Raw genomic sequence first — 14,938 nt, forward strand, 5'->3', positions numbered from 1 at the left:
AAAAGATTTCCAAAACAAGTTACACAACTGACTGATGAATCTTAGCTGCTCACCAATTGTTTAAAATTAAGTTTCAACATTTTGCCAGTTTTCTTTCAATTTTAGCATCAGAATTACTTTATTATTTCTATTCATTACAAAATATTTCCTGTGCACTCCACAGATAAGCAGATTGTTTTATATACACATACGCATAAGTATTAAAGACTGGATTATGACTACTTCCTAATTTCACACAGGGTACGGAAAAAAAAACAAACAACAAACAACAAACAGAAGCACACACATAGTAGTAGCAAGTTTCCTTCATTACCAAGAGAAAACTTACTCGTATGAACAATTTCAGAGGAGATATTCAAAATGTCCTATGTGAGCCACTTCTCAGGAGTCTCTATTATACAAACTTGCATTACTACTGAGGCAGAGTACTTTGTCTCCAAATATGTCAATCCTTATTTTACAAAGATCTAGACCTCGGAAAATTTTAAGGATCAAATTTAATGCATGTATAGCTGGGATTTACAAGTGCGTCATTTTGTAATTTCTCTTTGAAGATGAGTCTTACCCATCTTAAGTTGCCAAGTTTCACATATTTCACATCTTATGAACTCAGTCTGGCTGAAAAAAGAAGGATGAAGTAATGCTCTATGCACTCAAAAGGATTAAAATTTGGTATGACTAAAGTCAACAGCAGCTAACAATCTTCTAAAGCATATCACACTGAAAGGTTCATCTGACTTCATAAAAAACGAACTCGTATGCAGAATTCATTGCTATGAAGTTCATAGAGAAGCACTGTAAAATTGGAGTTCTTCAACATACAACAGCATAGCTCCCTGCAACTTTTTAAAAACATCTGATGTGCACAAAATAATTCCAGCCCTTTGAATAAATGAGCTTAATATATCACTAAAGACAAGTAATAACACAGCCCCACAAGTGATCAACATCAGCAAAAGATAAATGTACAAAGAAGTCGTGTCTTACTTGATCTCTACTCCTCTCATAATTTCCAAGTTTCACAATTCTCATAGCATCAGCGACCAAGACATTAAACCTGTCATCACGTGTGCAGAAAATTCTCTGTTCCCCAAACTAAGAGCTTCTGCTTTGATGTACAATTCTTTATACATGGCAACTAGGCTTGAACCAAGAGGCACTTCACACCAAGCCATGACTACAAGGTTACACAATTCACATCAATTCCTGGAGTTCAGAAATCCAGCAAGAATCCCTTAGGTCAGAACAAGAGAAAAAGGGCTGAGAACTCATTTCTATGCCCAGCACATCCTCTGAATTACTTTATTTTTTACATATAAAAAATGATATTACCATAAAGAAGTCATGGTCATGATGAAAGCTATTCACTGAGCGTAGTATAAAGCAGAGCTAACAACTCTCAAGAATTGAGTGGTCCAGGAAAGAGTAGAAAGGATCAGCAATGCTTCTCTCAGTGGTAGACTACTGGCAAACGACAGCTGCTTGGAAACTGAAACGTAACTCCATAGAAGAAGGCAAGAAAAAAGACAGCTAAGGCAAGTGGCAGAACCTCAACAATCCTCTTGTCGCTCATGGAGAATTGCTGCTGGTCAGTGGACTCATCACAGCTCAAGCCACAGCTATGCAACTGCTAAGTAAGCATGCACTTCCCATTTTTAAGTAAAGGGCAAGAAGCTTAAAAAAAAAAAAAAAAATCCACAAAAGAAACTACTAGAGCAACAAAAAAAGACCCACCCCCAAAAAACCTAACAGATGGTTTCTTCAACATAGGAAAATTTCACTCCCCAAAATTCTACATCAATTAAGAATTTTTGATATTCCAGATAAGCAGTTTCTTTTACTTCGAAAGAATCTCACGCAACGATTTTCGGCACTCCAGAGAAAGATATGGGGAACAAAAATGGGAGGAGTAAGAGATCAGAAACTACTTTTTCACAGTTCAGTTGTCAAAAATCAAAGGAGAAAAACGTGCATAATTAATGCTTAATTGACAACAACTTGTTACATCACATTTTTAGGTGCTGAACAAGATTTTAAAAATACCCACGAAAACTGATTATTTATGTCATTAAAAGAGCTATTGTTTTTAGAATTTATAATCACTGTACTGACTACAAAAATCCACTAATTTTACGAGTCTCCCGAGTGTCTTTAGCTTCACAAATCTAACATTGTACTTTCAGCCATGTTTGATACAAATTTTTTAAAAAGTACCTCTTGTTAAAGTGATCTTAAATCTCCTTCTACTACCCCAAAGAAAAAAAAATATTTATATGTACTCCAAAAGAACTTACTCGAAGTAACTGTCATCATATCCAAATAGAAAGCATTTTTGCATATAATAATTTTTTAATCTCATGTTTTATAGTGAAAATGCCTTTGAAATGCAAAGTAATTAGTGTTTTCACCACAGGAGACAACATATACCAAGTACTGTACTTTGATTTCCTCTGTTGAGACCCACTACATAGCTCAATAATGAGAAAAAAAAAATCATAACTAAGTTTATTATCAAGCATGTAACACTACCAGTGTTTAGCAGTCTGATCACAGGATTTGACATTCACGGTTATTTACTATTCCTGGGCTTTTCTGTATAATCAGACCTCTGATATGCTAATGTATATTTATATAATAAATCAGTAGGGCTTCATTCAATTGCAAGTACGTTCCCATACCCTCAACTGAACCAAATATCTCTACGAAGTTCTTCCATAGTGTTACTGCAGTTGTACAACAGTTACGTATTCTGAAATATACAATAAAGACTCCAAAGGGACTACCACCTACCACACAGCACAATTTTAAAGCCATCAGCAAAATGAACTGATATTTTATCCTCACATTTTAAATGGAAGAAATTAGAATGCATTTAAGACAACCTTTCTGACCACTGGGTGCCACTCTTGTTCTGTGGAAAAATAAACTGCCTGGCACTAACAAGTCTTCTCAGACTTTTTTTTCCTCTTCCCCCACCCCCCCCTTTAAACAACTCTGAGTCTTCTAACTTGGGAGGAAAAGATGCAAGAACTTTTACAAAAATTTCTCTAGAACACTTATTACTTTTCAAAACCCTTTACTGTTGTGTCTAGCCCCAAGAATGCAATTTTGAGAGAAGTCTAATGCACGCAGACCCTTACGGTGTATGAAGGGGTATTTTTTACGGTGAAGTTATGTAATAACCTAGTTATGCTATGTCTAAATCATCACATTCAAAGGAACAGATATGTACTGCAACTGTGTAGCCCTGTACTGCCATTGCTTGCAACAGCTTCACATCGAGTGTGGAAGGCCTCAAGACTGAGGCTCTGAGTCAGCTTGTCAGGCTTGCTCTGTCTGAGCTTTTCTTGACCCAAGTCTTTTTTTTAAACTTGGTACAGCTTTAACAGCAATTTTTCCAACTGACCAGATGTCTGTAGCTAACTTGTTTTACTTCTGCTGATCTTTGTATGGTACAACCATCCTTTTATAAAGACAAGGAATTATTCTACGTACAATGAAACATTTATGGCTAACAGCATGATGTGATATATAGAAATACAGGCCTAGTTTAGTAGCAGATCTGTTGACAAGTGGAAACACAGGATGTGGCATATAAAAGTAAAGGCATGAGATGACAAGAGATGGGGGCATGGGCCTGGCACTGGAAACTCCTACGCTAGAAACCATTACCCAGTGGTCAGATGGGCAAAACTAGTTTTAGGAATAACAAAAAGAACATGGAAAATAGCATTTAACATATTCCAAAGGCACTATATATGCTAAATCTGGCTGTAACATGGTGCTGTAGGCCAGCGATGAAAGAACAAAGATGTAAGAACATATTAACAAATCTAAACATGAGCCCTTCTGCATCTTTGGGTGAGGAAGAAGCAGCCATCACATAAACAACAAACTCCACCCAGCAAGAGTGAAGACGCTGACAACTCACTGTTTGACCACCAGTGACCATAAGACCCAGAGGAGCAGGTGAAGAAAGAGGTTTAGAAAGTAAGCAGTGTGTGTACAATACTAATCCACGTAAAATTGTTATTATTGAAACTTCTCTTGTATAGACATATTCTTTCCATAACAATTAAATTTGAATTAATATTGATTCTTAGAGTAGACAGCTAATACTTCAGTTCTTGAAGTAATAGTGATTCTTAGATTACACTGTTAATATTTCAGTTATACTAACAATTAATTCTTGTCTGAATATTTGAGTTTCATACTTATCCATAAATTTTGCGTGTAACACTATGCTGTGCATTTTATTTATCACATCAAATAAACTCATATCAAACATCACCGCAGGCATATGTTATGTTACAGCCCTACTGTTTAACACTATTCCTTACATATCATAGATGGAAACCTGAGGTACAGACTATAATGGAAATACCTACTTATCAGTCCAGCTGAGAAAACAGGGAGGTCAGAACAAGGCTATGGTCAACTTCAGAATCCCGTTATTCCCCCCAGTAACATTTTAAATGGTGCAGGTATCTTTCCACTCTATCGTGGCCCTAAGGTACTGCAGTCACAGAAGCAAATCTTAGACCAAAGAATTCTCTGAAGTCATGTAAAAACCGTGACTGATCAGGGAGATGCACTAAATTACTTATGGTCCCAGGCTAACATCCTAAAGATGCTATCATTATGCCTCCTATCCTTACTAAACAAATACTAAAATAGAGACTTTCACGTCATATCATTTATTGAAGTTGTATTTCAGACCATACAACTAGAATCCACTTTTCCACTATCGTCTTTTACTTCAACATATGTCCATTCCCATATCCCTGTTTTGATACCAAAGAAAAATGCCCTAAATAGTTGCAGCCTATGTATGGCACTGCCATAAAGTCTTATAAAATACCTGTATTCAGGCTGCCGACTCATAGGATGATCATCCCTTGGCCATCTGTACCCTGATTCATCCTGCAAAACATACATGCAAAACAATCACGTGACGTGTATCTCAACATTAGATGTGAGGTACAGTTCATTGCCAAATGGTACTTATTTACTGCAAAACCAAAGCATTTAACGAGCTAGGACAAAGTATTAATCATTCATAGCAAGGTTCCTCTTGTTTTGTTAATTCTACCCCATTCCTCTTATCTTCTTCCTCTATCAATATTAAAGTAGCAACTTTGAAATGCCATACAAACCACAAAAACTAAAAAAATTTCCAAACTATATACAGGGACCCCGACTTAAAAAAGAAAATATTCCTCTTTTAAATGTAAATTCTCATCACTAGCTTGAAATTACAGAATTTCAAACAGCTGGGTTGGAGGAAGCAGCAGTAACGACCTTTCAAAGGGACGATAAAATTTGTACTTACATGTAGCTACTGGGAAAAAAAAAATGCATTCAACATCATGACAGGTGAACAAATATGCAGATTAGAAGGATGAGTAGACAACATTCAACAAGTTGCATGTGCAAGGACTCATTAAATAGAAATATTTTGCAATCATTCTTCTATTCATTCAGATAACTTTGCACCGCATTACGGAGAGGACTTCTGGCCACTTGTTTTCCCAGTTTGGACTCTGAGCTTTCCACAGAGCTGGACAAAGGCTCTTTTTTTAAGTCAGTAGAGTAGCTAGGAACCATAACAAGCAGCAAACAGGTATTACAATATAATCACTAGTGTCTTAGCAGCACACTAAATGCAAGAAAGCACCAAGTATCAAAACGTAGATGTTTTTCTATTCATTCCATTTCAGTTTATGAGAACAGCAATAACATCAACACTCTACCTGAAATAATATTTTAATTGTTCAGTATTCAAGCATTAATGAGAAGATAAACACCATAAACATGTTAGAAGAATCACCTTACGTACACCACGGTGTGGAGGGCCACTTCTTCGGTTATGTGCAAAACCGCGGCCTTCTTCATAGTCTCTGTACTCAGCATGACTGTAATCATCATACCGACTGTAATTCCCATCCCCAGGTCTTTCAAGCAGTGGTGGTTTCTTGGGCACAATGTTTACTACTCTATGGTAATCATCCTAAATCACAAAACAAACAAAATCATATTGCTTTTAACCGTTGGAAATCTGTAGTGAATACACAAAAGTAAAACCAAGTTATTTCTAAATATGGGACCATATTAATCAAAGGCTGAAATAGCACAGGGAACAACAAACATTAAAATCATGCCACTGATGGTGGAATATCTTATTAAATCTAGTTGGACACCATTCAGATGCAATCCTCAGGCATTACAAGTTTAATTATAGAGGGAAAAATTTCATCATGGTTTAAGTTTCTTTTGAAAGTTTAAAGCACTAGCATTAGCTTCTTTCTAAGCATCAGCTACTTTCTTTTATAAAGCATTAGCTACACATATTTCTCAGACACTTTTAACTTAGGAATGCAATAAAGTTACACTTCTCATGCCTGTAAAACAAAGTGCCCATCTGAAAATCGTATCAATTTGCTTAATGTCGATAACATCCTCCACACTATGGAGATTATAGTGAAGACAGTCCTTGCTTCATAATCTGAATACATAAGCACGTTCTCAATATAATGCAGTAGGTGATCTGAGGATTCAAGTGACAGAGAGAGTTTTAACACTCTCAGTTTTTCTTTTAACGTAATTTTCGGATAGCTTTTTCCCAGAACGCAAATTTAATTTACTGTCTTTCCTTCAAATAAAACATCATACACCATTTACCAATTCAAGAAATCCTTTGTTTCTTAAGCACAAATTGCACAGTTGCAAAAGATACAAATTGAACTTTCTAGAACCAAGTATTATACGAGCCAACCGCAAATAAAAAGCAAATTAAACCAGGAATGCAAGACCTTGTATTTCAGGTCTTCTTCCTTTAGCAAGGTATTTTTTCTATTGGCCTTAAAAACACAACCTATAACTGCAGAGGCTTGAGTTAGCATGCACAATTTGGAGGAGGGGAGATACTCGAACTACTTTTTTTAATAGTAATAGAAGTCACAATTTAATGCACCAATAGTTTTTCTAGAAAAAAAAACCCAAATTAAATTCACAAACTGCTAAATACTGTTATGCAGATAAAGTTAGTTGTGATTTCAGAGCCCACTCAACAAATTCACTAGAGGGCAATCCAAAGCCAGCCCACAGCCATACCAATGCAAAGTAGAGGCTACATACACATCCATGCACAGCCACAACAGTTGATCTAGCCTTACCTCATTGAACATCCTCCATATCAATTTTTTTTTTTCATTTGGTGTCTTACAAAGACGATGTGCTCTGAAGCTAAAATAAAACTGCTCTGTGCTTTAACCTCACCCAGAAGTCCCCATCACATAAGTACATGGACATACAGAAGGATAGTTACATGAAAGCTGAAGGTGTGCCCACCCACAATTAATTCTGCCAAGTGCCTGCAACTTTATGTTGTTTACCTGGATCTGAAAACACATGTTTCTACTACAATCCATACTCGATATATAATCAGCACCCGGTTAGATTAGGACAAGTCTCTTGCTGTTTCAAACAAGAGCTACTTCATTCTGTATCACTGGCATATCTCAGTTCATTCCACTGTACTAACCTATCAGCAAAAGCTAAGCGCTTTCACAGATTGAATCAATTAATTAAATTTTACTTGTCTAGTCAAAATTAAATCAGACCTTTACACAAGGAAACAGACACAATGGCACAGGCTTACAAGGACACAAACTGCCTGAAACTATCTTGAATCAGCAGAGCTGTATGAGAAGGGGCTTCATACTCATCTTTCAGTAAGGCAGAGAGACACCAGATCTTGGTTTGCCCTACTACTGGGGGTGTTGTTTCGGTGCAAAGTATAGTATCAATTGTGATAAATGAGTGTATTCTGCTAATTCCTTCACCCTCAGATCCAAACACGTGTAATATGAAGCTAGCATCGAACTACCTCGTTGGTTCTTACATCGAAATCAGTGCATCATATCTTTTAAATTTTAAAGTAAATTTTCATAATGCATATGCCATGCATTGTTTGCTGGACAGCTTGAAAGACTAAAAGAATTTAGGAATGTCACCGTTGCAATGGTTAAATTAAATTAGCAACGTGTTAGTCAAGTCAAATATTAATTAAAAAAAATAAAAATTGTGAAAATACATTCTGCCTTTCCTCATGTCCTATTGCTGATCAATATTTTGGAGAAGCAGCTGACTAAATACCCTGTGCAAACTTATCTGATTTCCAGTTTGCTGAATATGCGGAAATTTTGCTGTTGCCTGTAAAAAGAGTTAAAAATGTCACAGAGCAGCCAAACACTAATACACTACTCAACAGAGAAGACTACGGAACTAGTTACCAACACGGGTACGCTTCTAAAACAACAAGCCGAAAATATGGTAGAGGGAACCCAGAATGTATGCTAAATCAGCTATGCTATTATTCCAACATTTAAAAGAAATAAAAGAAAAGTCAGATAACAGGCACAGGTACCTGAAATTTTATTTTGCCAAATGTACATTGCACAGCATGTAAATACAAATATCAAAAAATCTTAAAGTTCTATTTAGAGTGTAATAGCTCAAAAGACAAAGCCACAATCTGTTTTCTTTTTTCTTTAGAGACTTCACATACAGGAGAAAAAAAATTAAAATAATTTTACCCAAGTCTTCGTTACCCAACCAGAGATTTTCTAAAAGCATTGTAAAGTTATTCTACAGCAGAGTAAGCACAGCTTTTGCATTTGCTTTTATAAGCATAACATACAGTAAAAGTCTCCATGCCTACAAAGCAGATTTCCATCAACACGCTTCTTGACAAGTATTTCCCTTACAAGGCTCCAAAACACAATTTCTTTGGTGAAGATGTATTTTCAATTTCCTTATATACTTTAAGCGTCATAATAAAAAACTGCATCAGTGACAAGAACAATACTGAAAGTAGACATTTTACCACCTCAAAGATGTATTAACGTATTAAAAAAAATGTCTGGGGAAAAATATAACATAGTATGGCCTTTGGTTCTCCAGAAGTTATTAAAAATCCTATGTTTAATAACACAAAAAATTACACAAAAAAAATCAATTTATCAAAATACAAATACTCTAAAACACTTTACTTTTTCAAAATAGGTTTGAAAAAAAATGCAAGATTTAATTCTGTAGGCATCCTATCAGCTCTGTGCAGATGCATTTGCTAGATTGTTGGCTCAAATGAATGAGAAAAGAATGGAACTTGGGGTATATAAGGAACTTAAATATGTACATAAATCCAGCCCTTACAGTACAAGTCATGTTATAAAGGTATCGTGCTAGAGAAACACACTATACACTTACGTCAGGATGAATCCTTGGAGGGAGACGTTCTCTTGGAACTCTTTCATAGTCATATCGCCCTTCAGACCACATTTCATCTCTTCGATATGCCACTAAAGACAATAAAAATCCAATTAGCCAAAACCAGACTCATTATAAATAGACAAATGGACAGTGAGAATAGAAATAAAGGTTCCCAGACTTCTCCCAATACAACGTATTATGCACAAGCCCTGTACATACACCTTGTTTTAATTAGCCCTTTTAATAGTAAGTCTATCTAGTTATAGAAAGTAATCAATGAACTTTAAGCAAAAATAATTCACAGTATTTGCAAGAAGAATGGAATGACTGGAAATTAGTGCTGTATAATCAGTCTAATTACAGGACTTACCGATACTATAAACAGCTCTATCGAAGTATATGCATATTGCAAATACCAGCTGTACATATAAATTGCTACACACATACCTCACAGCAATTTTGATATTGCTCTGCTAAAAACGGAGGATTTTTTTTTTAAAAAAGAGTTCAACTCCTATTTATTAGATCAAATAAACTCTCCTTTTTATGTAATATAATAACTTTGATTGAATTATTTCATCATCTCGACCATCCGGGAAGATGTCAAAACACAACACATTCAGTCACTACAAAGCTCCACGTTTTGAATACATGAATGAAATGCATCCTTCACATGCAGATTTTTCCTGTTTTACATTGGGAGCCAGCAGAACACAAAAATTCCTCTTTCCAGAGAAAGGTGACTTTCAAAGTCAACATTATTAACTAAATACAGTTGGAAATAAACCACGACCATAAGAGATTCTAGTCCTGTTATGTTAGACAACACGAACTTGAGGAGCTGAAACCTTTCTGATGATTATAAAGGTGACAAATTATATACTATACATTGTTGAAAATAGATAAGAAATTGCTAGAATTATATTATTCAAAGTTTCCTTTCACAATGGTAGTTCTAGCTATTAAAAATAATAAGAAAAAGAAGCAGCAGGACACATTCAGAAAGAAATATGTAACATTACTTTCACAAAATAAAAACACTTAACTGGAAACAGACTTTGGAGGTTATATAAAAATACTGATTATTACAGATGCTAAGAACCAACACAACAACAGGGTTTATTAACTGTAAACAGAGTTAGCACTAAGTCAGGTATATATATTTGTGAAAAACATTCACATACTTACTTTTCTGTCACTTTTAGAAACGCTGCTGCTGAAGATCCATTCAATTACCTACAAAAAAAAAAAGGGATCTGTCTGAATACTAGAGTAATTCAATACACTCAATTAAGAAAGAATATGAACTACTTAGCTGAATTCACAATATCAAAAAAACTTCCCGAGACAAATTATTACAGATGCAACACTTTTCTAATAAATTCCAGAGCTTTTTTTTTTTCCTTTTATCATCTTTTACTCACTATCTCAATTCTCAGTTTTACTTCCATTTGTTAGCAAAAGCTTTTGGACATTACTGTAATTGCTTTCTTAAAAACACTCAGAAAAATATTTAATATATTCATTCAATGATATGGAAAAAGTTAAATAAATACAAGTTGAGAAAAATAAGACTTAGTTGCATGTGATGCGAAGTTAATGAAAAGTTCGATTTTACTAATGCTTTTCCTTTGGTAATACATAGTAAATCCTGATGAAGTAGCTCTTTCCTCAAGGGTCACAAGCCTTTACGTTCAGACATTTTGACTCTACCTTTGGTACAAATGAAGCAGAATGTCTTCTTAAAACATTGTTCCCTTTTAGAACAGACTTGACCTTAAGTACTTTCCATAACCAAGCCACAGTACCAGCCTGATGTAGCCACAGATTATACACCAAAAGCAGACTACACCAACAGAGTTTGGTTGGTGCTGGTTTTGGTAAGGGTAAGAGCTGGAGGGGTCGCTGTCCCTGCCCCCTCCAGTGTACTCCACTGACAGTTGCTAATTCTGACACTGTTGCTCATACTGCTGTATTTGCTGGTCGGGCATAGCCATCAGAAGCACTTTTCTGGCACTTTTACAGTAACTGTAGTACATTTGCATTTAGACAAATGAAATGAAGAAAATTAATCAGATAGAATCAATCATCAAGCACGTTGCTCAAAGCGCTGGTAAGGAAAAAAAGTAGAGCACCCTGGTCTAGTTGAAGATGTCCCTGCTCACTGCATGTGGGTTAGGCTAAGTGACCTCTAAAGGTCCCTTCCAACTCAAAGCATTCTATGATTCTGTGATTCTGTCTCAACTTTCTTCATTCTCTATTTCAGGGACTTTTGCTCAAGCCTTAAAAATTCACACCAGGGGCTATGCGTGCATTAACTGTTCTTAGGCTGACCCTGCGCCCTCTCCTTCCCACATCACCAGAAGGGTGCTCTATCTGCTCTTACGCGGTCCCCACAATCCTCTTTTCTTTGTACCTAGAACAATATCTGAACACCCTGGTGTTTCACATGTACTGGGAGGGACAGAACTATCTGAGGCAAGACAAAACCATTACACTGGAACAGCCCACCCATGAGGGCCATCCCTTCTGTCCACACCTGCTCACAGCTGGAGAGCACCCAAGGCTCCTGCAGTGCCTGCTCCCACCTCTGCTTGTCCACAGCCCACCCATGGGGACCATCCCTTCTGTCCACACCTGCTCACGGCTGGAGAGCGCCCAAGGCTCCTGCGGTGCCTGCTCCCACCCACCTCTCACATACGCATAGACTTTGGTGCCTGACGGTGAGCTTCACTCAGTCTTTAAACCAAAAGCAAATATCAGAAGCTGGATTCAGATAAGGTTTCAAGTGGGTTTTTTTGCATTTTGACAAATACAGTAGTGTCCGCGCCCTGCTGCCAGCAGCAGTTACTGAAATTGTAACCTGAACACAATGTTCAAAAAGCAACACATTTCAGGTAGGTGCCACTGAAGCCAGGTGCAAGCTTTCACACCAGGCTGCCCTGTCAGTCAAGCCACCTCCAACATCCCAACACACATCACTGGCAGCAGGCACCCACATTGACATACACGCTCTGTTATACTATCAGGCAGCAAGGCTGATAAAAACACACACACTTTTATCACTGCTGATGGACCTCACTGAAACTAGCAAGAATTGTCGCCAGTATTTTGACAAAACAAAAGCACAATCCGGAAAAAAGGCAGAGATATACTATCACAAAAGCCAACACAATGAAGAAGAAAAAAAACCCATAATAACACCAGACAAGAAATAAGTATGGAGGTGAAAGAAAAATCTCAGAAGTGAGAATATTTTGCATTTAGAGGAATGAAATGAAGAAAAATTATCAGATGGAATCAAACATCAAATACTTTGCTCAGAATGCTTGTAAGGAAAAAAAGTAGGAGTCCAGTTTTATATAGATTAAACAGACAAATTTTAGCTGGGACTAATGAAATAAAGTAGGGATGCATTTCAAAATACAAGAAAAAAAAAAGTTTAAAGGGAGGAATACACATTTCCCAGCATACTGAGCACACTTCACTTGTTTCTACAGAAAAAAAAAATTCCATTTCTTAAATGATGGGACCTTACACAGCTTTAATAACAACCATGAAGAGATCAAACTCTTAGGATCAACATAAGAAGATTCCATTAACAAAGATTCAAGAGATCAAACCTCAAGTTTACCACACTGTATTCAGATTCATTTGTTCTCTCATTACAAAACTGTTCTAAAACAAAGATTAAAAAAAAAAAAATCTATTCACACCTAACACCATTGTCACTCACATTGATGATTTTCTATCAGCATACACAGCAAAAGTAGTTGTTGATATGTCTTTCATATCACGACATATAATCACTTGCTATATTAATTTAAAGAACCTCTCCCTGTTTTTGATCAGAACTTTCCCTAAAGCAAGGTCTTTATTTCCTCAAATAACACAGAAGCCATTCTGCTGCTCCACTGTGGCCAGCTGCCAAGAATGGCTTTGCTCCGATTGTCACAACATTACATCTTGCTCTATGCTAGTGTAACCAACGTAACACAAAAAGGGTTTCTTCATCAAGCAGATTACATGAATCACTTAAACTTCAGATTTTTTGAACAATTAGGTTTTCTTTGTCTATAAATCATTATTTTTTTTATTCTTTTTTCTTTCTAAGTAATACATGCTAAAGAAAACCTGACACATTTGCAAAAGCACTCCAGTATTCTGCAATATTTTACACACAATTCTTGTCTGTTTACACTTACTTGAGACATCAATTTTCATCATGGCCAGAAATACCTACTTCTCTAGGCTCCATAATTTTCCAGTGTGCGCTATCAACCTTGTGCAGCATCTACATTTTTGTTTCAAAATCGTACAGCTTTTTAACCCAGCTGGCTACATGGTGCCATATGTGAACAAACCATAAAACCACTGCTGTGCTGTAAACGCAGGCAGGCAGCCGCAGTATCTTTGATGCTACTGGGATATATCTGGGTTTATACTGTTACTTTGACAAACAGCAGAGATTGACAAATGTGAGCCAGTTCTGTCTCTCCTCCACTTTGGAAAGCTCTCAAAAAAAGGTTAGATGCTTTTGTATGAGTAAGATGTAGGAAGATGCTTAGAGAATTGTAACTTATTATAAATGTCATGGTCAATTTTTCAACAATTGCTGCTTTGAGGAGATAAAGATAGAAAACACCGCTTTCTCTTCCAACAATTAGAATCTGTATTTGATAGTGCTTCAGAGATATCCCGCTATCTCTTACCTAGACAGGAGGCAAGACAGATAAAATGAAGTTCAGGGGGATAAAAAAAAAGTAACCTTCTCCTCCTCCCCCCATACTTGGGACAGGAAGAAAACACCAAATAGACATAGTACTCTATTGGTAAAACAAAAAAGCAGAACTGTAAGACCAGAGGGAAAAATCCACCACGACAGTACATAAAATACCATGAGGGAGGCATTGAGAAAAAACAGGGATACAAAGAGAATCCATCTCTTCCTAATAACAAAATATTAGGCTATCAGATTTCCAAAAGCAATTAGAAGCATGACTGCAACAAGTCTCAGCATATTCAACCTAGATACCAAACCACCCGAAGGAAGAGGCTTTCTTCCAATCTTTCACAGAATCACAGAATCACAGAATAGTAGGGGTTGGAAGGGACCTCTGTGGGTCATCTAGTCCTGTTCACGATAATTTTAACCTAAAATAAGAAAAAGAAAAAAAAAAAGGAAAACATTTCTTTAAGAAAGCACTGACCACAAAAGTCAAATTAACTCACACCTCAAAAGAGTAAAAAGCGAGAAATGCGTAAGCTGAATGAAATCATTAACAGCCGCGGCATTCTGATGTGGATTTACAATCCCACTGGTTCAGTTTTCTTACCACATCACTCTCATGTATCACTGGGAGCAAGAGAAATAGAGGCAATGCATGGGGGTTATATTATTACAATGACTGATGTATCAGCGCCTCTCTTTGCCTGAACACCTGCAGCTACCAACATCAGCGTCCGTGCTACGAAAAGGTTATTCCACCGGGCTGCGACGCCAGCGCACACCACTGTGCGGATCGCCGCCTCCACCGCACCTTTCTGTCTGGCAGTGCGAACGTTCTGGCAAGAAAACACATCGGCTTACTGCCCTGGTGTCCTAACGGGTCAAAACTCCAATGCTTTCAGTATTTACACTCGGAAGTACCAACCGGCTCCGAGT

The 14,938-nt window shown here is 36.8% G+C and overlaps 1 protein-coding gene across 6 annotated transcripts in view; it reads right to left on the reverse strand.

Moving 5' to 3' along the window:
- The window catches only part of PPHLN1 (periphilin 1), an 84,779-nt gene that overhangs the window by 68,971 nt on the left and 870 nt on the right, over nucleotides 1-14,938 (reverse strand). For 4 of the 6 annotated variants that reach the window (XR_012764841.1, XM_075428784.1, XM_075428782.1 and 1 more), the window contains exons 2-6: nucleotides 10,462-10,509; nucleotides 9,271-9,362; nucleotides 8,158-8,214; nucleotides 5,831-6,010; nucleotides 4,862-4,923 (exon numbers count right to left, since the gene is read on the reverse strand). Coding sequence is in view for 5 of the 6 variants with exons in the window: in XM_075428784.1 (XP_075284899.1) it covers nucleotides 4,862-4,923; nucleotides 5,831-6,010; nucleotides 8,158-8,214; nucleotides 9,271-9,362; nucleotide 10,462 (392 nt within the window). In the remaining variant the exon portion in view is untranslated. The remainder of the gene's footprint in view (nucleotides 1-4,861; nucleotides 4,924-5,830; nucleotides 6,011-8,157; nucleotides 8,215-9,270; nucleotides 9,363-10,461; nucleotides 10,510-14,938) is intronic. The other 2 variants (XM_075428783.1, XM_075428785.1) reach the window with 2 other exon arrangements.

Source organism: Opisthocomus hoazin, chromosome 8 (assembly GCF_030867145.1).
Source record: "Opisthocomus hoazin isolate bOpiHoa1 chromosome 8, bOpiHoa1.hap1, whole genome shotgun sequence".
In the NCBI taxonomy this organism is placed as follows: domain Eukaryota; kingdom Metazoa; phylum Chordata; class Aves; order Opisthocomiformes; family Opisthocomidae; genus Opisthocomus; species Opisthocomus hoazin.